Source organism: Protomyctophum bolini, assembly GCF_963924005.1.
Source record: "Protomyctophum bolini genome assembly, chromosome: 7".
Taxonomy (NCBI): Eukaryota; Metazoa; Chordata; class Actinopteri; order Myctophiformes; family Myctophidae; genus Protomyctophum; species Protomyctophum bolini.
Window position 1 is genome coordinate 22,666,365 of NC_137868.1, and position 25,902 is coordinate 22,692,266.

Consider the following 25,902-nt stretch of genomic DNA (forward strand, 5'->3'; position numbering starts at 1 on the left):
TGTTACTGTACGAGTGTACGTACAGCAGTGTTGTTGCGTTCACATGGGCAGACGCAAAGACGAATGGGAGTATCATTTGGATCAGCTATATGCATCATTGCATCTTTGCATCGTCATGTCGCTGGCTGCAGTGTGCATTAAATAGTAGACTGTATATTTGCATCTGCCCGTGTGAACGCACCATGAGTGTTGGGGCGGGAGAACTAGGACGGAGGCCCCTAGTCTACGTCCTCCCGGTGGACGCTCTTTTACAAAATTCTTCCATTAGTTCTCATTTATTTATTCAGTAACATTTCTCATCTAGGGTGTTGCTAATTATGAACCAGTATATTGTGGAAGCATTCCTAGCAGAGTATTATGCATCTCTAACCTTCTCACCACTGTCTCTTTTAGATCTGGGCCTCAGCAGGTGGTGGAACCCACAGCCCCCCCACCGACCTGGTGTGGAAGACCCAGAGCTCCTGGGGCACCGGAGACCTCCTGCAGACCATCCTCATCAGTGCCGATGGAGAGGTCTGACATACATCCATGCAAACAACCATGGCATATTATGTTATACCCACATTTCATGCAGTCTTTTTGGCAGTTTTATCACCGAACCGTTACGATTTTGCTATTTTCCATGTGCTCACTAGGAGATGGCCATGAGGAAGGTCACACGCACCCTCCTGTGTCACGACGAAGATGATGACGACGATATGGTAAATCACTGTTTTGTTTTGTTTCTGAAATGACACGACAGTATCACACAATACATCAGGTACAGTGGTTAAAACCTTTTTCATTTCAAAGACCCTAACTCTGAGGGAGTACTTATTGTAGCCTGGAATTGCCAATGCAGTGATATTAGTACAAATGGAACCAAATAGACCCATGACTAACTGGAAATGGTCCATTTGTACACTCTTGGAATTACATACTTAAGGGACCATTTGGAGCCCCCTCAAGGAACCCTGAGGGTCCCTGGACTCTGCTTTGAGAACCATTGCATCAGGAAACGACACAGCATCTTCCCGTTGAATATCATGCGTTTTCCTTTGGCGCCCCCTGCAGGGAGCTCACAGCACAAGCGGTGAATGCGAGTACAACTTGCGGAGTCGCACAGTGATCTGTGACTCCTGTGGCCAGACGTCAGATCGGCCTACTTCAGCCTCCTCTGCCGTGTCCAGTGGCTACTGCAGCAGCAGCGGAGGAGGAGGAGGCGTGGCTGAGGCCATCATGGGACAATCCTTCATCATGGGAACCAATCAGCCTAGAAAGGTATGTTCCCGAAGGCAAGAATTAATCATCATACATAGTCTTCTGAGTTAAAAGCTCCTCTTACATGATCATTAAAGAAAATGATTGTGTCCCTATTTTCCACAGTCTTTAAAATTGGTAAAAAAGTAAACAACAATTCATTCTCTCCTCCAACAAGCTTGTATGACTATGACCCCATTATTAGTGTATATAATTTTTGTTTTCGTGTTATTTGATGTGTTTTCCATCTATTATGCTCAGACTTAAAAACTTAGAAAACCTAGAAAAGCTGTTTATTATTGCTTTAATAAAAATATTATATACACTAAATAATAACAATTAAATAAAAGCCAGCAGGTTAAGATAAAGACTAATAAAAACAAGGCAGTCATTAACACAATCAGCACTAGGATTTCTTTCAAAATAACAGCTCAGGGTGCCGCGCAGATATGGCCGCTTTTACTCTGTAAGCCCCTCCCTTCCGTTCCGGAGAAATATTTTTGCTTACTTACATCGCTATCATTACGATAAAGTCGCTGAATAATCCCTCGCGTTCATATTTTGAATGAGAGGCATGTTGAAGTCAGAAATTAAGAGCTTAGTATATCCACCTGGTCAAAACCACAGAGCTCCTTAGATTAGCAGATACGAGGCATTCTTTCTGAGCCGTATACCAAGGACTGTCTAAAGAGGACAAGACGCGAAGACCATACGGGTTGCTCCATGGAAGGAAAGAAACATGCGCAGTTGAGACCAGGAAGTTGTACATGCCCAAATGTGTGCATGTACATCTTCCTGGTCTCAACTGCGCATGAAAGAAACATGTGCTACGTCCTAGCAATCCGTCGTTTGGATTAGTTATGACATTTCCACACGTCGTACGGTCTAAATGGGTTAATATCAATTCAATGAAAAAGAACAACCATTACACTTATTCTGCATGTATTATCCGTCTACTGTACATTATAAAATCTCCCTCGCATAACAAAATGTAGTTAATGTTCTATGTTTTCCATGTTCCATACCTTACTAGGGCATCGGGTGAATATAGCCGATCTACAATGGCGATCCGTTGTGAATGTGGCGATGCGTTGTACTGTAGATTGAATGTGATGTTGTACTGTACTGTAGTGTAGAATGATTGAACACTTTATTAGACAGAAATACAAACGGCACGAGTACAGTCATACACTTGGATTACACAAAAGGGTCTTGGATTACACAAAAACTTGTTTCCATTGAGGACCTATGTATTCAATTCATCAACATAATATACCAAAATCAATATCATCACAAATGTAAAACACTAAATGTAGAAATAATCTCCAACACCTTTTTCCTATAATAACATGGCCAATACACCCAGGTTGAAAGTAGTTAACCTTCCCCTGTGTCACTTCCTCCTCCAGGCTGGTCCCAAACCAGAAAACTGTGCCATCATGTAAAACCCGAAAACACCTCAATGACCCAACAACCTCCTACACCACTCCAAGGAGACTTATTTTCTACCAGTGGGAAATTGTCATTTTTTTCTACGATCTTTTGTGTTCTTTTGTTTTTGTATTCCAAATAATCTGCAGGTTAGATGCCAATATGGGCTTTGGCAAGGGGGCGTGATATTTTCTTCTTTAGCTTTTGAGCTTGTATATTGTAGTTATATTGGTGCATGTTGGCTCATCTGTTGCTTGTAGTCTGTTCTACTCTGATCTCTATTGACCAGTGCTTATGCTTTGATCTGGGGTTTCATAATCATGCAAAAGCCAGGCTGTCAATACTCAACACGCACAGCTTCTGAACCCGGTCAGGACTGATTAGGAGATAGGTTCATCTAAAAAACCAGGGGGTCAGGGCCCTGGTATGTTCTGAATGCAACTTACTGTAGTTAAGCGAGATTTAGTCCCAGCCTGACCCTATACATAAGTGGCAAGACGTATGTACTGTACAATGCTATACAGAGTGGTGTAGAGCAGTGGTTCCCAAACTCTTTAGCTCGAGACCCAAAAGACAAATTGATGTTTCCGTGGTCCCAAACTAGTGAAAATAGCCGATCTACAAGCAAGCTCACATACAAGCTCACACATGGTGATTGTGCGTTGTGAGCTTGTAGCTCTGTTATTTGTTCTACTTTTTATTTTATTTTTCAAAAAAATATGGAAATTCTGATTTGATTTATGTAATTATTTTAGTTTTAATTGTGATATTTTTTCACGACCCATAACATGGGTCCTGACCTTCCGTTTGGGAAACATTGGTTTAGAGTCATTTTAACATCATGTAACTCTGCAGGACAGCTGATGAGCGTTGTCAGAAATAACATTGCATTAATTATCAGTAATATTCTGTCTAATGCGTTTACAGCAGATTGATTATACATTATGCCTTATGTGAGTAAGTACTGTGCCATCTTTGCTAAAGGCAAACATCTTAGTTTATTCTGGTAAATCAAAGTATCACACAAGTCACACCAAGAAAGTGCTTGTCATACAACATTGGATAAATTCAGGTTAATATAAGTCCTGGACATTTAGCAGGTGTATCCTCTATGAAGCTGTCCTTACTTTCACTTTTGCCTTAAACATACACGCCTTATTTTTATTTCAACTGTAGAATAATGAAAAGGAAAGAAAAAGGATTATCTATTATTTCTTAAAACGACGCTCTTGTTTGATTATGATGATTATGGCGTGTTTTGGAAAGTTGAGTTGATGGGGAGAAAATTGATTTGTCATGTTTGCTTGAATATATTTGAAGACACAGATTGTGGATAATGAGTCTTAAGTCTAATTTATGACACTTTTGGCAGAAAGGCATAAATTAGGCTTTAGTCTTAGCTGGATGTACTTTATGTTTTCTGACATAATTCCAAAGATGTTTTGTTTCAATGACCGTACCAGGCTGTGTTCAACTGATCAGTCTTTACAACAAATGTATTTCCGTTATAGTAAGTATTACTACACTAAAGTATAGTATATAGTAATAGATAATATTTCCGATATTAGATTTCTACACTTATTCAATACTGCAGAGCTCTACTGTATGTGCATCTACTTCCAGCGTGCAATAGTAGTTTCCTCAGTAATTGTAACTCATTCATGCATCAGTTATACAAATAGTGCCTTAATACAACCTGTTTTAAACGACGGACAGGTTATTGGCACTTAATGTGTTTTTTGCTCACATGCTTTGTTTCGCAGTCTTGTGACTGTAAGTTGTCCGCTTGACTTCTCCTGAAAGCTGGTCAGAAGGGCTTTCTCCCCCTTTTTTTCTAAGGGTTTACAAGCTTTGTAACTTCTCAGGCATGATTTTGGGACATGAGGGTCTCAAAGGAAGTTTGGAAGGAGGTTTTCTTTTTCACTTTGGCCTAAAGAGCAGCATTTATTGACAGCCTCGCCAGTTATGCACAGCAGGTAGACTTGTATTTTAGTGTGGCAGCTTGAATTGTTTGTACTCCAGAGTATATTGAGTATTGAGTATCTTTTTTTGAGTACTTGATAAGGTTTTTTGCAATATTTTTGTATTGTACTTGTGCTTGCAATATACTTACCGGTATGTTAGTGTACTTGCAAAATATTACTGGCAAAATAGATTATTTTTTTACTCATTTTTTTTTTTAGAGATGGGGCAGAAAATGCCAATTATGTTTAGTTATTTCTGCTCTGAGATAATGATTGATAATTATATTGCAAACCTGTATTTGCATAACTTCATGGTTGTCTGTATTCACAGTGCTCATTAAATTTCTAATGGCTTATGTGCACTGATGATATGTCGAGTGATGAACATTATCACTTGAAACAATTATTTAAGGGTGAGTTCAGGATTTTCCAAAGCCCATCTAAAGGCTTTGAGTATCTATCATCAAAGCCTCATCAAGCATTTGTTGGCAAGTTAATTAAGAGTCAACCAATTTCTATTAAGATCATGTACTGTAAGTAAGCTATAGGAAGTGTAAATTGTAGACATTTTAAACTAAATGGGTGTGCAAACAAATTTGTTTCTCTTCCATGAGATTTACTAATGAAGTTTAGTAAAAATCATGGATTTGCCATTGTGCTTAAAATCCTAAACCCACCCTTCAAGGCTTGATATAGAATGTAAGAATTGGCTTAAAATGGTCACTGAAAAGGATTTCAACTTGTAAACAATTAATATGTAGTTTAACCTTTGTTTCAAGTGGGCCAAATACAATTATGGAAAATCTATGAAATCAATGAATGTTGTTTTGTGCTTTCTCTTTTCCAAAGATAATGCTATTAAAATTCCTTTTCCCAGTGATGATTTCTTGGTCATTGTTTTCCAGGAGATACAGTTCAGTGCTTTAAGATTCAAATAAGTAAAGACATTCTTGAAAAGTGCTGCCATTTTTATTTACATTATCTACAAGAAGGTTAGGGTTACATTCAAAAATATGTGGGCATAGTAAGCAAACGTTCTACTGCACATAAAGTCCTTAAGACAATTTAAAAACATCTTGAAAGTTGCTTTTCTTACATGAGCATGAACTGTACTAATTACAACAGGATATTTGGCTTAAAAGCTGTCATTCACAAAACAAAAAAGAGGAAAAACTACAGTAAGGTGCCAGTTACATTATCTGCCAAATGCAAAAGCCATGAGAATCTTCAAGTGTTGTTTGGCACAGTACAATTACATTCATGACGTTCCTGCTGTGGAAAACTTGGAATTGCAAAAAATACCATTTGCATGTGGGCAAATTGAATGGTCCAATGCAAAACTTAAAACTCTTTGGGTGCCAAAGACAAGACATTCTGTTTTTTTTTGCCAAGTCCTGGGTGCCAAAGCAGAAAGCTGAGATTTTGTTTTCAGTGTTAAACACTAGAGGGCGCTTATCCCCACCGTCTGAATGATTCTTGGTTGCTAGGAGACGCAACAGGCAGGAACCGGAAGTGGGGGTGTTTTTGGTCAAAATAAGCTTTTTTCCACGGCCCCCAACTCTTTAGTGTGAAAGGAGACACGTTCCTCTGGCTCCCACATGTAGCTTTGTTTACATCCTGGACACATTGCAGGCTGCAGTGGCAGTGGTAAAAACACTGGCGGATGAATTCAATAATGAATACATGGCACTCGGAGAGAATTCATACATTTATATCTATATTTTAAATTGTTCTAGTTTGAGGTTTGTATAATTTCTGACTCTGGACTGGAGATATGAGGTTTTCATCAGACAGCAGTGATATGCAAGCCATTTTTGGTCCACACAAACGAAACGCATGTCCTTCCTTTTGTCCACAAAGAACCAGTGGCGCTGCCACAGTCCATCCATTCCCATTCCAACACAGGCTCTGTTGGCTCCATGGACTGGATCACAAGTCTGTCATGGTGAGGCAAGTACCATTTCGATCCACCAGGGGGCAGTGTTCACACAACAACAGAGTTAAAAGGGAACAAATTATTCCTCCATGAGACTGATCCTCCTCCATTGTGGGTGGTCTAGCCTGGGTGTGGGCAGGGTTCTTCTGATCTGTAACTCTCTTTTGAAAAAGTATAATGCCAATTGTGATCTATTAATGTACTTGTCATTGCGCCATTCTCCTGCGGGATGGGGAGGGTGGTCGACGGATAGGTGGCAGGTCGTAGTGTCCTGGAATGTGGCTGTTGACGGGGAGGTCGTAGTGGTTCTGCATCTCCTGATCTGGGGCATGACCAACAGAACTCTGACGCTCTGTAAAATAGAAAAATGTATATTAAGTTCAATGTAGAAGTTTTGACCCTTTTTTGTAACTTTGTAATGCCTCTAAACTGTGTCTGTTAATAGACATGGTAATGCCCCACCTGCCTTTGATTGGCCTACCGACACTGCCCGTCTTACCAGACCTCCGAGGTGGATAGCTATGGTGGATGGTGGATAGTCTGGTGACACTGATGTGAGGTTACTCCGTGGTGGGAAATAATACAACTTATACAAGTATGGTATAATACAAGGGACAGAGAATGATAGCTTGGCACGCACGACAGATGTCCACGTTCCAGAATGCAGCCTTGTAACTTGTAACTTTTATTTTTGTAGAAGAAACAAACTTAATATTGTTTATGCCGTTTGCTCAATAATTGATTGAAAACGTACACAGTAATATGATTTGATTTGGGTGTGTTCTAAATAAAGTTTGTGTTGATTATCGTGTATTAATCTAATTATAGTAAACCTTTTTCCAGTACAATAATGTTTCAAGGTTACACATACAAATAAATAACATTAATCAGTGCTGCAGATCAAACAGCAGTGACAAATTAAGAACGTTGTGCAATCGGGTCTCTGAGCCCGATGAAGTCCAGGCTGGTGGGGCGTTACCATGGGCGGGTCTTTATCTATAGACGGACGTAGTTTAGAATCATGCATTTCGCATAGCATAGCATTATACTGTACTTCCTTCTCCTCCTATGTATTACTATTGTAATGTTTCTCTCTCACTCACTCACTCACACACAGATCCTACTGTACATAGGTTACATTTTTGATCTTGTGCTATATTATACTGCATCTTATTCTTTTTTTATTTTTTTATCCCACGATTTTGTAACCCATTTTTTCACCCAGTGTCAATTATCTAATGTAATCCTGCCATACTAAGGGACTTCCAAAGTCTCTCTGGTTTCCTGTTCTCTGCTCTTCCCTTTCCCTTCAAAACGACCTAGCCTCACTTCCATGTAAACAAAGATACCCATTCATTCAGACATGCTGTGAGGAAACCCATCCTTCTTGTCTGTCAAACCTTGCCCAAAAGCTATTTGTATTAGGTTCTTAGAGACAATGTTAAACGGCACTACAGGGTTTGTCATTTTCACAGCAGAATATTCTGATTCAGACCAATGTTTCTATAAGTAGTGTACTTATAACCTAGCCTGGGCAGCATTCCTTTTCGGGTTTATGATCCGGTCGGGAGCGGATGATATCGATACGTCATGTTGTAGTCATTGTTTGTAGTCATCAGGCAAGAACCATCAATCTGGAACTTCCTTTTCCCTCAAACCGATTTTTCTCAATAAAAGCCACAGGCTACGAGAGCTTTTATTGTTATTCTTCTGGTTTGAGGGAAAGGAAGTTCCAGATGATGGTTCCTGCCTGATGACTACAAAACATGACTACAAAAATGACGTAACGATATCATCCTCTCCAGACCGGTTCACACAGCAATTTTGTAACACAGATCAGTCACCAGGCTTTCCTCCGAGGTAGAAAGCCTGGTGACTTATGACCTATTCACGAGAAGACAAACATTTAATAAAATAAAATCTGATTATGTATATTTTAAGCCAGTAATACAAAATGGAACATTTTTGCCAAGTTTGTTCTGCTACACTACAGCATCCAATGATGTGGCTCTCAAATTATATTATTATTATCTGTATACATTTTCCTGTTGCTGATTTACATTTCCCAAACAATTTCTAACACGATTAAAGCTGTAATCTGTAAATCATGTAGTTATGGCGGTGATTAAGTTTGGAGATGAGGACAAATAAGTAGTCGTGAATGAATACAGAACACATATCCTGCCTGAAAGCCCTGGATGGACTTGAAATACAATTAAAGTTGCCCTCACCCCTGCGCAAAGTGGCAGTGTGGAATGGCGGAGGGCTGATCTCGGTATAAGCTCTGTCTCTGGGCATAGCTGACTTCATCTCCATGTAGCTGCACTCTGCTGGACAGAAGGGCAGGCCGGGCAGGTCTTTGATGGTCGCGTATGGGTTCTCACTGTTCAGAGAGCTGCTGCTGACCGCGGCAGTGCCGTTCAGCTCTGCTCATAATGGATGCAATGGAGGAGAGGTTACGACACAGTGGCTAATGGAAGGCCAACACAATTGCACATCAAATGGTCATTTATGAGATCTAGAGCAGTGGTTTTCAACCAGTGGTCTTCGGACCACCAGTCTGGAAGTGAGGGGGTTCCAGGTGGTGTCCAGCTAAACGATAACCAAATGGACCATTACAGAACTTTAACTCTTGAGAGCGTAAAATTTTACGCACTCAAGAGTTAAATTATTGTTAAACTATTTTCATGTTTCATGTTTTCTGTCGCTTTATTTGTTTTAAATTGTGAAATTGAAAGTATTGAAGTTGAAATTACATTGCTGAAATGGTTAAAAGAAGTTTAGTAGTAATTACAAACAGAAAGGTGGAAGCAAGGTAATAAACTACCTTTGTTGTAATACTTCCCAAGGCTGGCACTGTAGCTGTAACTACGATCGATTCCAAAAGCTCCTGTAAAGACCAAAGAAAAAACAGGCATCTTAATTTTCTTTTATGGCAAACTAATAAAAAGCAGAAAGTCTGTCCTGGAGAAAGAAAATCAATACCAGGTGAAGGCATGGAGGTGGGTGAACGCTACAATCATTTAGGTGTTTTCAATAATGATCGCATTGTTTTCTTCACGTCTCTTTTCTGTGTACATGATTGTCTGAAATGTGATTTACCTTTCCACAGAAATGTGACAGATGTTGCCGTTTGGCATGTGATGTTCTGTACCACCATAATGTGACAGATGTTACAGTTTTCCAGTTAAACAGTGGGACAGTTTCTGAGACTGACCTTGATCTTTTCGGGGCTCGTGGTGTTTCCAGTCTGCAGGCAGAGTGGCGTTGCTCTCAACTCCAAACAGACCCCGCCGCTCTCTCTCCGTGTTCTTGACACTACAGAAGAGCTGGTTGTTTGTGTTCTGTTTGACAGACACAACAAACACTCAATCAATGATTATCCAGAATAATAAATTCAATTGATTGCAGCATGTTGATGGAGCCATGCAATGATATAACTGTAATGACTTTACAACCCCAGACTGCAATTACAGTTACATTTTGTTTAAATTTGTTAGATTCGGCCAATAAACGAATTATCTCTGCCAGGCCGGGAAGCGGAGATTATTTTTCCACCCCAGTTTGTTTGTGCGTCTGACAGCTGCACAGCTGATCTTGCATATACTGCTGTCCCAATTGGTGTCACACTTCACATGCATGCAGCCCGTAGGCCAAGGAAGACACTCTGTCCCAGGTTTTTCAAATGCGCTACAGTATATCAGACAGCTTTACTCTTTGGCCTTTTACTCCTGAACCATATAGGGTCTATATCAAACCGCTTTACTCTTTGGCCTTTTACTCCTGAACCATATAGGTTCCGTTGTACAATCACTTTTTTTTCTCTCTGTATTCCTTGGAAGTACTAATCATGTCACAACAACCCACGGCCTAACTAGATTTGCATTTTAGTTTTGCTGCTAGTTTTGCCATGTCACTTGCCTTGATGGCACGGTCATGGTTGTTGGGGAGGTGTGGCAGTGGAGGTCTGTTCTGAGACAGAGTGTGGTAGCTGGGATTGGAGTAGTAGTGGTGGTAACTGTGAGGAACATCTGAAAACCAAGCATATATCAAAAAGAAAATAGGAGAACAAGATTAACAACAGCTAAACTATTGTTAAAAGCTCCATGTTCGTGCATGTTTATCCCAAGTGTTTTAAATAGTAGAGGTTGAGAGAAAATGCTTTGTTTTGGAAGTACTGAGGATATGACGGACACTTGGATTATACTGAGCTGTGTGGAGTTTATAAATAGATTTTATTATATAGTTTTCTGTTGTTAATCATGGATTCTATTAAAATTCTTCATTCACTGTAGTAAAGGAAAAACAAAAAAATCTCCATTAATTCAAGCTTCATGGTGTGAATAACTGAAATAAAAAAGATTAGGGGGGGTGAATAGTTCCATTCTAAAATGTTTCGTCATTTAGGATCACAAATCTTTGCCTGAATTACCTTGATGTATAACATATTTTTTTAGGGACCTTGTGGTGTACACAGTCCATTCTCTTACCTGGGACAGCATATTCAGAGTTGACTGTACGTGTGGTGGAGAAGGAGACTGTAGGCGCATTGTTTTGCTTGTCCTTCTGTCTGCGGCGGTAGAGTAGCAGCAACGCAAGCAGCACGACCACCAGGAAGACAAGCACCACAATGCCAGCGATGGCCCCCCACGACTCCCTCTCGCTGGGGGGAAGAGGCACCATCACACTCCCTGACAACTCTGTTGAGTCTGTTGAATGGGACAAAAAACAAGAATCAATCACATCATAACTGCCAGGTGCAGCAAGCTCACTATGGGTTCTATCTCCCATTGGCTTAGAGGCACTATACTTTATACTCTATAATAAATCACTGTTAGGGGGACTGGGAAGGAGAGGGAGTCCATATTTTTCAATACACCTGGTGACCCCCTAGCCCGGGTCATAACAATGCTATGTGAAGAAGAAGACGTTTATTAAATTCAGCTTCACCTAGCTGATGGTTGCTCGGAGGCACTCTGAGGTAGCTGCCTGCATATGGCCTATTCATACTACTCCAGTTTTAGGTGATAAGGTTCTGTCACGGGCCAGGCCAGGCCAGCCCGTGCCCTATAGACACAATGGTCGAAAGAGTTTAAAATGTTTATTTGTATTTATTGATACTGAAGTTGGATTGGTACTGTATGTTTGTCACCTGCCTCTCCTCTGCAGTGCTGGCACTCCTCTCTAGATTGGAGGGTGCCAAGTGCTGTAGAGGAGGGGGGGTGACTGTTCCTGTGTGTATTATGTTTGGTCTTTATGTTAGGCCCTGTGAATGAATTGGGCCTTTGAAATATGTTTGAGTGTATATTCCTCTAAAGTATAGTAGTGTGGAAGATTACTCGTAGGCTTTAGTTGGCCGTGTGGTTGAGTCAATTGATTGCCACTTGCTGATTAGGGGATGGTTTGCCCCACCTGTATAAAAGCAGGATTGCTGCAGGTGGAGGCAGTTTAGCCATTACCTGAGGCTAGGAGAGACATCAGGGAGAGCTGCAAGCCAGGACCTCATCGAAGGTTAAATAGCCTGGAACAGTCTCTCAAGATCTGTTGTGTTTTTCTTAAAGTTTAGCCAGCAGGTGTATTTTGTTTCCTATTTTTGGAATGTTATTTTGGCCAGTATTTATTACTTTTTGTATTGTCACTGCACTTTGGAGGTAAATAAAATGCCTGAAATATACTTGTGGACCTGTCTACTCCCTGGAACCTCCGGCCAACAGCCAGCATTATCACAGTGACCACCGAAAACTACAACATGACGTCACGGCCCACGGTGGTAAGTGACTCACCGCTCACCCAAACAGAACTCTCTGTTTTTACTAACCACCGGGGTCACCTTATCACCTAAAACTGAAGTATGAATAGGCTTTCAGTGGATACAACTTCACCTAGCTGATGGTTGCTCAGAGGCGCTTGGCGGTAGCTGTTAGTTGGTAAGTGTCTTGCTCAGGGACACAGGCCATGTTGACCTTCTGATAACCAGACAGCCTCTCTACCCACTGAGCCATAGCCGTCACCATGTGGAATGTATGGGATCAGGATTCAGGACAATTGATGTGTACTCAGATACTCAAACGCAATTCATACAACTGCAATGCAGAATGTATGGCTAGTACACTTTCAGCATGTGTAACAATTCATATTCCCATGTTGCTAAAACAGCCTCTATAGTGTGGTATATTGTATACAGTGTACATAGTTGCAAGCTTCATGCAAATAAGTTACTGCTGTTAAACTACACTACTACACAGGTTAGGTTGCCGTTGGTGTATTACAATTCCTCATTTGTGCAAACACACCTGGCAATAGAGGGTAAGCGCATGCATAAAGTGAGTGGCAAATCGAGTGGCAAAGTGAAACGTTGTTTAATGCAATCGGATAGGACTTTTCTGTTTGGATGTATGGGCTGTCAAGGCCAGAAAGTAGTTTTTGCCACTCAGTAGGCGTTCCTGCATAACTCCCAGGTATGATGATGATGTCACACGCATAACCTCTATACTAGAATATTACTGATTCTGAATTGAATTTGGGAGCTTCCGGTTGATTTATCTCTCTGAGTGTACTGTATGTTAATCATGCCGCTCTCCACACCTTGCTTGCAGTCCTCTTCGTGTTCACTCCCACATACACACTCTCCAGTGTAGCGGTTACAATCAAAGTTGGCCGGGCATGAACAGGTCTGGCCGCAGTAAGGGCCAAACCTGCCAGGAGTACAGGCTGTGGAATACAGTACAAGATAAAACATGGAGTGAGACCCAGGCAGAAATGTACAGAATTGAACTGTTATAGTTAATTATAGTATTTTATATTATATTACAAATAGATATGTCATTTGTGCATCCACAATACTAAAGATTACTGTTTTCTGTGAATTACACAGTTTCCAAAAGTTCCTGCTCATATTGAAAACATTCCTGTCACGCCCTATATATATATATATACACATACACACACTAAGAAGGAAGTGAGGTTTGGTAGTAGTCAATGATTTTTACCTGTTACATTCAATTATAAAAATGACAGACTTCAGGGGTTCAACCATTCTGTTTATTTAAACACGGTTTATTGGAACCAAGCTGAAATGTTTGTTTGTCACCTGTCTGTCTTCTGCAGTACTGGCACCCCTCAGAGCAGGGGGTTAAGAAGGGCTGGAACGTGCCAAGTATTGTAGAAGAGAAGGGGTGTGTGTATGATGTGTTAACAGTGTTCGGGTTGTTAAAGTATTTGTGATTATATGGGCGCCTAGAAATGTGATTCAATTATGTTGTACAACATTTATTTAATAGTTAGATTATTCCTGTGGTATGGGAAATGTCTAACAGCTAATTGATGGTTATTTGGAATCTGTACTTGTGGTATGATCCACTCCCTATAAAGGGAGGCTGCGAGGGACAGACAGTCAGTGGGACTTGGGCGTTAACAGCCGGGAGACAGAGCTGCCAGGGCCCTTAGTTAAGGGATAGCCGTTAGGGCAGTCACTGTTTGGTTTGTTGTCTTTAGTTGTACTTTAAGTTTCTATATATTGGAGCCTAGGCCACTCGGCCAACTGTACGAGTACGTATTACAGCTTTATGTGAACATGTCCGACTCACGTATTGAGCAGTCCGGTGCTGTCCAGCCAGGCAGACATTCGCAGTGACCATCTCTGTGGTTACACGTGGAGTTGTTGGCGCAATTAATACACACCTCGGAACACTGCCTACCATAGTAGCCCGCCGGACAAGCTGAGAATGAATCACATTCAACAGTTAAAATGCTTTACCTTATTACTTATTCAATTCACTTGATTTGCAATATGATTATCGTAATAGCACTGGTGTTCGTGCTAGTGCATCTGTTTTGTGTAAAAACTCAAAAGATCGCAACATTTGAATTATTTTTAACCTCATGTCCTGTCCCCCCTAGTTCATGTAGATACCGGTATTTACAGTATATATTTCCACTCTACTCATTTCAGGAACATTTGTTTTTCTATTCTATCATTTTCTAAGGCTATTCTTCTTCCCAATCCTGAAAACTACAACTGTTTAGTACAAAGATTGTGCAAAACATTTTTTTTCACTCACTTCTTTAGACCTGTGTAACACTGTGATGTGACAATAAATCCTGTGCGGTGCCGTGGGCTCTTTTATCCCAGCTGGGCTCTAATCTACACAGGGCTGTGTGTTCCTGTTAGTGTCATTGTGTCATTAGTGTTTTTTTCGTTTCGTTTATTGATCATCTTCACAGTTACAAAAAAAACAGCTTAGTTAACACACGGTTACATAACAAAAAAGGAACTGGAGGTGATCAAAAGGAATAGGCTGAAGCTGAAAGCTTATAAATGCCTATACTATAAACATCAAGATAAAACAAAAAAAAACAATCCAAACAATTTTATACCACCATCGAGGAGGCTCACATGCTAACCTTGATCACAGCTGGGTCCTGTGTAACCAGGAAGACAATCACACTCTCCAGTCACATGATGACACCGGTAGGACTGGCCACAGGATGGGCATGACATACCGCACTTGTCACCATACATACCAGCTCTGCATTCTGAGAGAGAGAGAGAAGTTAGGACACTTTGTTCAGCTTTTATTACTTCTTCTATTAAATGATACAAAAGATTGCATACAGGAGTACAGCACACACACATACACACACACACACACACACACACACACACACACACACACACACACACACACACACACACACACACACCTGTGTATATTAATATCAACAGTCTGATGGGATCTAAATGTGTTGGTGGCCTCATGACACTCACTGTTCTGGCAGGAGGCTCCCCAGTAGCCAGGGCGACAGACACAGGCGCCTGTGTCCCTTAGACATGTGTCACTGTTGGGGCAACGTTTGAAACAGCTCTGGTTGCAGTGGCGCCCCCACAGGCCATCGTGACACGGCTCACTGCAGCGAGCACCTAGAGAGCACATTGGGATGGTTTTCCATCCCAGAATGAGACATTATCCACCATTTAAGAAACATGACACATAGACTGCAAAATGATTTGCTGGGAAGCGAATTAAGACAGAGAGAAATGGACAGAAAGAGAGAGAGGGACTGGAGGTGAGGCAGAGAGAGACCTGTAGCTCATACTGGACCAGACTTGGCCAACTTGGCACAGGCATCAGGAGGACTTCCCTACTTACCCCACCACCCTGGCAAACACCGGCACTCCCCGTTGGTACCCTGGCATCTGTCGGCATGGACACAATCGCAGCTCTTCAGGCAGCTTGGCCCAAACGTGCCCATCTGCACATGGGAGCACATGCCAACAACAGGCGAGGTACCGTCAGGGGAATATCTCAGCCATTTGGCCAGCACAGCGAGAATCTAACAAAGTACTAGGCTGGCAGCGTGTCATCAAATGCATAGTGACAGCATGGCCGTTTGGCAGAGTAAAGACAAATACTCATCCACACACAAGATGAGGTAAGCAGTAAAACTTTTAGCATTGCTATAGTAAAACCATCATAGCGGTAACCCTTGTGTGTTGGTTTTTTACTCAGAATGGCACAGAAAAGAGCAATATTGCACATTTAATCGTTACACATTTAGCTCATGCTCTTATCCAGAGATGTTTGAAAGTAGTTGGTTTAGTGTCTTGTTCAAGGACATGCAGTAATAAGACCCATAGCTGTTGATGGATGAAACCTTTAATCACCTTTTTAATTTATATTTGTGAGAGCTACAGCTCATTACACAATAGGCTACACAGTGTTGCAGAATACTGTATAACGGTTTGATTTGAAATGAAAATGGCTACCATGTACCACCATTCAACTTCCAAATAACTCACCGGGCAGGGTTCATCACACAGCACCCCCTGCCAGCCTGCTGTGCAGGTGCAGGATCCATCTGCAGGGTTACATTTTGCCCCGTTGGCACACTGGCAGGTGGCGTTGCAGCCTGGGCCCCATGTACCCTCGGAGCAGGGGAGCGAACAGTCCCTCCCTCGCCAGCCTGTGAGTTTATAGGAAGTCCTTATCGAATTTAATTTCGTCTTTGTGTCATTCGTTAAAAATGATAATGTGTTCAGCAAGCAAGACACAGTGAATATTATCTCAGCTCACGTACAAGCCCTATTACAAATGACTGCCTCCCTGCCTGCCTTGAATATTCCATTTGATGCCCTTTGGAAACAAATGGTTCTAAATATGAAATGCAATATTTCAAAATAGCCACTAACTTTAACAGTTTAAACTTCAGTCAGATATCCCACAAATGTGCATATAATTTATCTTGGCATTCGGCTCTGCTACATTTCAGGGTGATAGATACAATAACAACCCCCCCATGGGGAACAAAGAAATAGCAGAGCCCACTGGTGGTGCTGAGGAGGCGGTGGGAGCAAACAGGCGCATACCATAGACTGTAAAGAAATATGGACAAAGCGTTCTCCGGGTCTGATATGGACATAAGATGAAGCCTGTCAGTAAAGCGCCATCTTTCTAGATACATTTTGGGCCCAGCTGGCCATTGGCTGGCCCAGAAAACGAAGCGGGACTTCCCCCCCCCTTCTTCTTCGTTGGTTTTTATTTTGACTCGAGTGGGGGGGGGGGGGGGGGATCCCAATCATAGACTGTAACGGTAGCCACGCCCCTCAGAACATACTCGACTTTATGGTCATTCTTTTAATAAATCATACTAAAATTCAGCGAATGTCTGAATGTCTGAATGTCTGAATGTCCCTGACAGCGCTTTATCTCAACATTGGCTGGCCCAATCACTCCCACTTTTCACACAGGCATGGACCATAATTATATGGAGGTCTTAATGGAGCCCTTTTTCCAATTTGACACATTAATGATTTATAATGAATTTATTAGTGGATTAAAAAATGCAAAAATGGGTATTGTACTGTCAATATGACATGAATATGAATGCAAAGTAGCGGTCCATGTGTGGACAGGCTACCTGTCGCCGTTGTGCATGGTGAGATGTGTGCAAACCGTGTAGTTTATCAGGAGAAGAATACCAAAGGATGCAAGATTTATTACTGAATTAAAAACGCACCGGGCGCAGTACCCCCCAACGGCCACAAGAGGGGGGCAAATATCTCACAACGGGTAAGGGCTAGTTACCATAATTTTCCAAAAAGAATATTATGACATAAGAAATGAGACTTTAAACTAGAGACTGGAAGCAGAAAGTATGCATGACCATGTTTATTAAGGTAATACAGTCTAGGTGAAGTTGGGCCCAAATACATGGACCTCTATGGAGCTATGGGGTTTTTTGGGACCAATGACAGCGCCACAACAGGCCATTATATGAACTTTCAGGAAGTCAGGATTTCCTACTGGCTTCAGACACTATTGGCTTCACTGCCCCCCTGGCGCATACCAACAGTCCAGGGAATGGAGTAATAATACTCATGTATGCGACTATGCGCCCATGAGTATAGCATGAAGCCACTCTAGTATATCTGACTGAACTAACTCTGCAAGCTACGTATCATTAATCAATACCATGTTTTAATATTGAATGTCTTCATACTGGGGCTGTCACGTTTAGTTAAAGAGCCAAAGTCTGATTTGTACTTAGTTGCACTAAGCACTAAGTGTAGCATGCCGAAAATAGCCTATCTACAAGCTCACACAGCTAACTGTTGTGAGTTTGCAGATCTGCAACAACAATAACAACTATTAGTATAAGTATAAGCATTACCCTCTTTACAGAAGCAGATGCCATCTTTGGTTGAGCAGTCCACAGAGTTGATACAGGAACATTCCAGGGAGCAGTTTTTGCCATAGGTGCCACTCTTACAGGGACTCTCACAGTGAAGGCCCTGTACAGTAGACGGAGAGACAAGCGTCATTTAAACTTTGTTATACGACAATGTTGACACTGATGTGACTAAATATAAATTATAGACACCAGAAGATACTTTTTTTTCAGTTAATGATGGCATGCAGAAAATATGTCATACAGCTGCATGGCTTAATGCGGATTGGATGAACTGATGACACAATGTGGTGCCACATTTTTTATGCACGTCTGTTATGGGTTATCGAGTACAGTTCGAGCTGTATGGCTTGTCACCACACCGAAGTGGAAAATACCAAACAGATGTTGCTTGTCCTGACTTCCATGATGCCATGATGCTTTTCACTCACCGTATACCCAGGGGCACACTGGCAGCGCCCACTGGCACCGTCACACACCCCTCCATTCACACACAGACAGGGTTCTAGACAACCGTGTCCGTAATAACCGTGAGCACAGGTCTCGTTGCAGTACAGCCCCGCCCATCCTGGCTGGCATGTGCACTCGCCTTTCATTGGATGACAGCTGGTCAATGATAAGAGAGGAAAACAGTTGATCCATGAGTACATTAAGCATCCTCATAAGTGGTCTGAGGTGGAGTCAATCCCCTGCCTGCTGCGCTGGCCAGTGGAGCTCCATTCTCTGTATTAAATTATTTGAGTAAAAGTACTCAAATTGGAGGGCTTGCAGATCAGCCATTTTTGCGGTTAATGTAGTTTTGTAATAAGAATCTAAACATGCAAAGTAACTTGTAACTAAAGTTTTCCAATAATATGGTGGGTGGAAGAAAATATAAAACCAAAGAGTTACAATATTTGCCTCTGAGATGTAGTGGAGTAGTAGTATAAAATATCAATACATGGAAATACTTCTTCCTACTTTACATTCCACCTTTGCTCAGCACAAAGACCTACCTGAGAGTATGCTTGTCTTGGCACAGACACGTGCGCTCACAGTGGAGGCCGTAGCTGCCATGAGGACACATCCTGTCCCGGCACTGTGGCCCTCTGAAGCCCGAATCACACAGACAGCCTCCGTCAATGTTGTAGCAGCGTGCACCATTAGCACAGTCACACACGCCTTTACAGTCCACTCCGTAGGTTCCTACTGAGCACTCCTCACTGCATCTGAGGGACAAAAACGCCAGAAGTTACAGTACAGTACAGAGGCGGGAAAACACCCAGTTAATAACAATTACTGGGGACAAGCAAGTACAGGGAGGCACGTACCTGTTTCCAGTAAAACCCTCAGCACACTGGCACTGCCCTGTTTCCGGGTCACAGTGGCCCCTGTTGTGGCACATACATTCTTGGACACAGTTAGAGCCGAACCTACCCTCCGGACAGCGCTCTGTACACACAGCACCCTGTGGAGCAACATAAAGGAGTTTGAGAGTGATGGCGAGAACATGCAATGAAATGGGATGCTTAATCTAAACACCAACTAATGGGTACAGTCACATCATTAGCATTCTGACAGCAATTTATCTGAGCTCATTAATTATCTTCAATATTTGATTTATTCTTCGTTGCACAATGGTGTCGCGCACTGAAAATATCTGACCCGATTCGCAAACCAAGTACAGATCAGGTGTAAGAAAAAAGGAAATGTGGATTACAACAATTTATCAGTACATAAAATAAGCGTATACTGTAGGGTGTTTCCAAAAATAGGGGGGTGACGTGCTGACAAGCAAACTCATTCAGATTGTGAAACATCAGTGCGCTGTACACCCTGGGATATACTCCAGATGAAAACAACACATTCCACCTCAGACCAAGTTTCAAATTTGGAACACATCAGGAATTTCATCAATATCAGGGCCAACCTAACATCTGTAAAACATCAAAACGTACCGTCCACCCAGGGGGGCAGGCGCAGACACCTTTGCCCTGGCAAATACCCCCATTCTGGCAAGGGCATCGAAGAGGGCATCGGTTCCTAGGGCATGCCTTCTCGCAGCTGGGGAACAGAGAACGTGTAACTGTTAATAAGAACTTACAGGGGTATGTTAGTCAAAACATTGAGCAGTGCAGTATGACGTTCTTGACAGATTAACTAAATGTTTTGCCTCTTTAGGTATAGAGAACAAATGTTTTTCTATAAATTGGCCACATTTAAGAGTTATCTACTGATATCACCACTAACTGGCAGGCAATGTTTGACTGTTCTGACAGCGGTCGAGCTGGGAGGCTAGAGCTGCATGCAATAGCTGTGTGGAACATAGGGCTTTTGTTAAGTTTGATGTACAGTACTGAATCCTGAGCCAGCCTTTTGAAACTATCCATTATCATTTGAAATACAGCTGGTACTGTATATGGATCATCTGGTGGCCCTATTTTGGAAAATATTCCCAAACTTACTTTCCCAACATTTTCTAACATTTCACCATTTACATTTACACAACGCATCACGATATTATGCGTTGTGAGCTTGTAGATCTGCTATCATCATACAACACACAATTATATAGGGCTCAAGTGGTTAAATATCTCACTGTGGGGGCTCGGCAGAACTCATATAATAATTTATTTACTAATGCACTTTGGAAGAAGAACCTCTAGGCTTAGTAACTGACTTCAAACACAAACTACGACCTAAGGAGCTCTACACTTAGTTGTGCGAGCCAGACAATTTTTTTATAAAGCTGTATTGTTGTTTTAAAATTGGCTGCTGCTGAATATAAAGTATTTTCACTAATACCTAGTGGTTAGGTTAGGTTTTCATTCGCTATACTCATCCACAGGGACTTCTAAAACACAGGGCGGTAACTGATGACTCATGGAACAGCATGGTCCATCAGGGTCCTTTTCCCTCTATAAATGTAGCATTAGTGGAAGAACCAATTTATGCTGCAGCCTGTGCCAGGAGGAGGAGGCCTAATATGCTGTTGTCCGTTTGTTTAGAAAATCAAGTTAGTCAGCTGTCATATAACGTGACTTCTGTAAAAAACACAAAACTCCAATTTCCAACTTTCACTTTGTTACTTAAATTTAAGGTGACTAATGTTACTTTAAACCTGATAATACTTTGTTGACCTCGGTTCCCCAGGGATCTATACTTCAATTTTTCAATTTATACCAAATCTCTTCACCGAAAATAGACAAGCAGACACATTGTGATGCATTGTGAGCTTGTAGATTGGATATTTGCTAACAACATAAGGGCCCCTAAACTAAAGGCCATAGAAAAATCTGTGTATATTTTCAGATGCTTACAGTGTGCCAGTGAATCCCTCCCGACATTGACACTCTCCGGTTCCTTTGTCACACGAACCCCCTGTTCCACACTTGCACCTCTGTAGACAGCCCTTGCCGAAATTGCCAGCTGGGCAGGGGTCCTCGCAGTATCGCCCTATGTATCCTGGTGGACACTGGCAGGTTCCCTTGACTGGGTCACAGAATGCTCCATTCTCACACTTACACTCCTGACTGCAGCTTGGACCCCAGTGTTTGTCATCACATGCTGGAAGATAATGGCACAGAAAAAACATCTATTGAATAATCTTGATGACAAGTCAATATGGAGCTGGCCCTTAGTTTAGCCAAGTTTGTTTGGTCATGGACCCTGGCCTGATCCTGCTATACTCCTGTTGAACAGTTTCTTATTGATATGGTTACTTTTGACTGATCTTTATTACAAATGGTGGTGTATTATATATTGCTGTTTTGCTCTTGAGTTAGGGTTATGAATATCACTTTCTTAACCTTTATTCCTCCAGGTCTGCTGCATGCTCCTTTATTGCTAAAATGTGCTTGATATTAATCCATCCTTTTTACACATTTACACCTGCCAGCAGTTTATTTTCATGGAGGGGAAACTGAACATTTATTTTTGCCCAATTGTAGTAACCTTTAGGCTTTTTTCCCCTCTGGCAACTTGAGATATCAACAACCCAGAAGCAATTCTGAAATGTAGGACCTCAAATATCAGAGTTAGCTCAGGCACAGTAATGTTGTAGACACAGAAATTGTTACTGTTATTTTATGCATTAAGTGTATGGTGATATGCTGACATTATTAAAACCAACTCACTTAAACAAACAAGAATCCAATTTTATTAAATTCTATTCATATCATGGGGACTTTCATATCAAGCAAAGAATAACAGAACAGGATCAAGGTCACTATCGCCAAGAGAAGGACAGTAGCAAGTGATCACTCCCTCAGGGCAATATATCTTCTCCATGTATAGTCACGGGTCTAAAACCAACCGTGATGTCCCTTCACTTCCAAGTCAGCCCTTAGTTCAGGCAGTGTTACATTACCAATGTGATTTACAATTGACAGTGCAATTTGCATGGACCCAACAAGACGAACGAGGTTAAAATGGTTAATTTTACAGCAGTCTTTGACTCTTTAAGGGGTTTAACCTGCCATGGTGAGTCGCACAGGGTTTGGATTTCAATGACAGTGAAGAGAGTTCAGGACATGCAGATCATTGTATAAGTAATGACCTTTGTCATGGATGCATTCCTCTCATCAATAACTCAAACTACCACAGGTGCGAAACTGGTTGGAAGAAACCTGAATGTTTTTTTTTTTTTACTTATGTAAACATTGATAAAATATATTTGAGAAAATAATTACATGTTAGGCAGTTATTTACATTACATTTGCCTTTTCCACCCCACACAGAGACCAGAATATATGTAGCATATTTTTCTTGGAAAGAGTGCACCACAGCTTGCCCACCTATTTTTCATGGTTCCACCCACCTATCCCCTCTCTGCCACATGCACTGCCACATGCACGCCTTGTCACAGCTTTGAAAAGTACAAGGACTTCCTTGAATGTTACATGGAGGGATAAAGTACAGCCAAATTTGGCTTGGAGCAGAAACAGTCCCACAGAATGCAATGTTTATTGCTCCAACTCAGAGCAGGACTGTTCCCTCTTTTGTTTAAACGAATCACAGGTTGACTTGTTCTGTGTGGGCATGCAATAGGGGTTCTGGTAGACTGTGTGTCACACTGAGTTATAAGAAACTCTGGAGAGCTGGAGTGACGATAATATTTACACTGGCATTCTCTAGGATGGCAACGGACCGTGGTCAACTGAACAAGCCTATAGGGTCATCAACACACGAGTAAGGGCTGTCAGAGCCAGGCATCATGGATCGGTGAACGCGTGAATACTGAATAGTACTAGATTGGACAAGTGATTTCTTTGAGAAACTGTACTAAGCCCAGCTAGCAGGGTGGAACCTTTCTGGTGAAAAGAGATTTCCCAGACCTGTTCTCAGAAACAGGCCATCTGTATGTTATTTGCATGTCAGCACCAAAGTACATTGTTTTCTCTGATACAATGTTTTATCGAGTTGTTGCATGTAAAGTGCACATTGTTTTTACACCATAGTACTGGCTCGGTTGAAACACTGGCATCCAAGTACTCTGTTACTCTAGTTGCCATAATGCGTAATTGTGCATGCTCGGTTTGCAGTTGGTGCAATATACTGTTTATGTACGCAGTGATATATTTACCATTAGGATATGAAGATGCATGTAAACATCTCATCCCTAATGTGGCCTTCACAGGGATATGAACTATTATTCAGAATATTTCATGCATGTAAAATCACTGATTGATGTGCACATTAGTACTGGCAGCTCTTCGCTATGCTTTATGCGGAATGCACAATGATATGGTGGGAAAATTCCTCTCTTTCCCCAGTGAATTTTCCAAATGGTGGTGTAGCTCTCGCCTGTGTCCAAGGCAAGCTCCGCATAATCTCCCGGGGATCTAACGCGGATTGGTTGAAACACTGGCCTGTGTTTTTGTCATGATCTAGCTCCCCTATCAAAAATCGATTCAAAATGGGGCATATGGCCAAAGATCGAGACCCTCACTTTGCCTGGCACCCTAACATGCACATTCCTTATCTTATTTAGATAATTACCATTACCACCGCCATCATCTTTTGGTCCTTCACGTCATTTCTAAAACATCTGTTGTGGGTTTCCTACTTTATCTCTGCATGCAACTCTCATCTCGGCTATGCTTTTGTGTACAGTGCCAACACTATACACTCTTCTTTGCACTACCTTCTGTATTTCTTTTGTGTCACACAGTGCTAAGAGCATTCACCATGAAAACCTCAGGCCCTCTTCTTTCCCTCAGCCAGATAGCTCAACACACAGGCATCCAGGAAGTGTCAGCTCACATTCTGCCAGTAAGGCTCTATTATGGCTCTACACACTGGGGGCCAAGGCTTAAGTTCTGTCCAGAGAGAGAGGGAGAGTGAGAGTAGGGAGAGGGGGGAGGAAAAGGAGAGGAGAGAGACCACAGAGGGGTTTAATTTGGGGGTAAGAGAGAGAGATTGAGAGAGTATGGGAAAGGGAGCAACAGGGAGAGAGAAAGAGATAGAGGGTGAGGGGAAGGGGAGGGAAGAAATAATAATAGAGGAGAGAGGGGTTGAAATTAGAGTGCAGGGGAGAAGAAGAGCACAGCAAAGAAGTAAGAGAGAGAGAGAGGGAAAAATAAGGGAGAAGGGGGATGACGAGAGAAAGTGTGGGGTAGATGGGACAAGCAGAGAGAATAGGGTAACATTTTCCATTTCCCCTTCCTGTCATCTGATTCAACTGCTGCCTGTACAAACTAAACCCCTCTCTCTCTCTCTGAGAGGAAAGGGGGAAATGGAGGGAGGCGCACTGTACTATTGACCCTGAGTACCATGCAACAGGCTGATGTTTACAACGTTAGATAAAAGTAGTGGAAAACTTCATTTTGATGAAGCAACACGATTCCCAAAAGATCTCATTTGACTTTGATGGTGTACATTGTTTGGTTTATTGTATTTAAAGACATTTTATAGTAAAAAAAAAAATTCCTGCTGACTTTTGTTTTTACAAACACTTAAAGGGACACTTCACCTTTTTTGCAAAAAAATATATGTTAATGACGTTTAGAAGCTTTAGATCACTTTCCTGTGGGTATTTATGTGTGTAATATGTGGTTTTAGATATTTTAGATTGTAGCAGTGAGCCTGGTGTCTCTGATGTCATGGACACATATCTCACTACCTTCCTGTAGTTTTAGATTTGTCTTGAGTCGTGACCCATAAGAAATGGTCCGTGACCCACAAATGGGTAGTCTAATAATGCACGTCTTGTGTTGAATGGCACCGCAATTGGTTTTGTTGTGTGCTAGTTGTTCTTATACTCAGTATTGCATTGAAGGTTATTTGTGGAAAGATTGCTTGTGTGGCAATAAAATAAATCTAAATTATATGTTATTATGGTTTCACTACAGGAAGACTTAACCGACCTTAATGAAGCTAATAGTCAATGTTTTGCTTTTCTCATAGTTTCGTTTCAAAATGATTGCTACAGGGGCGGTCTGTCAGGGGGAGCTAGGGGTACGGCCGTTCCCCGGCCCGGTACACCAGGGACCCGGACTTCCAGCTGTCAGATGATCACGAACGCATATAGTCACAGTCCTTTTCTTGGTCACACTTTTCAAGGTCTGCCTCTTGGCACGAGCAGCAAGCAGTGGGCCCATTCAAAGCATTATCTCAAGTCATTATCTATGTCCTGTAAGTAGACCATAGACTGGAAAGAAATAT

The 25,902-nt window shown here is 41.7% G+C and overlaps 2 protein-coding genes across 2 annotated transcripts in view; one reads left to right on the forward strand and one right to left on the reverse strand.

Annotated features, from left to right (window-relative positions):
• lmna (lamin A) overlaps positions 1–5,510 on the forward strand; it is a 34,497-nt gene extending 28,987 nt beyond the window's left edge. Inside the window, exons 10-13 of the mRNA XM_080768727.1 lie at positions 394–513; positions 636–701; positions 1,054–1,260; positions 2,649–5,510. Of these exons, the coding sequence (XP_080624853.1) occupies positions 394–513; positions 636–701; positions 1,054–1,260; positions 2,649–2,684 (429 nt within the window). The 3' untranslated portion in view covers positions 2,685–5,510. The remainder of the gene's footprint in view (positions 1–393; positions 514–635; positions 702–1,053; positions 1,261–2,648) is intronic.
• Positions 5,511–5,581: 71 nt separating this feature from the next.
• pear1 (platelet endothelial aggregation receptor 1) overlaps positions 5,582–25,902 on the reverse strand; it is a 51,366-nt gene continuing 31,045 nt past the window's right edge. The window contains exons 6-23 of the mRNA XM_080768726.1: positions 21,558–21,804; positions 20,196–20,301; positions 19,569–19,705; positions 19,254–19,466; positions 18,690–18,864; positions 18,241–18,361; positions 16,370–16,533; positions 15,720–15,822; positions 15,338–15,490; positions 14,974–15,105; positions 14,157–14,288; positions 13,156–13,281; positions 11,061–11,279; positions 10,492–10,601; positions 9,788–9,914; positions 9,398–9,460; positions 8,802–8,996; positions 5,582–6,922 (exon numbers count right to left, since the gene is read on the reverse strand). Coding sequence (XP_080624852.1) covers positions 6,777–6,922; positions 8,802–8,996; positions 9,398–9,460; positions 9,788–9,914; positions 10,492–10,601; positions 11,061–11,279; positions 13,156–13,281; positions 14,157–14,288; positions 14,974–15,105; positions 15,338–15,490; positions 15,720–15,822; positions 16,370–16,533; positions 18,241–18,361; positions 18,690–18,864; positions 19,254–19,466; positions 19,569–19,705; positions 20,196–20,301; positions 21,558–21,804 — 2,669 coding nt within the window. The 3' untranslated portion in view covers positions 5,582–6,776. The remainder of the gene's footprint in view (positions 6,923–8,801; positions 8,997–9,397; positions 9,461–9,787; positions 9,915–10,491; positions 10,602–11,060; positions 11,280–13,155; positions 13,282–14,156; positions 14,289–14,973; positions 15,106–15,337; positions 15,491–15,719; positions 15,823–16,369; positions 16,534–18,240; positions 18,362–18,689; positions 18,865–19,253; positions 19,467–19,568; positions 19,706–20,195; positions 20,302–21,557; positions 21,805–25,902) is intronic.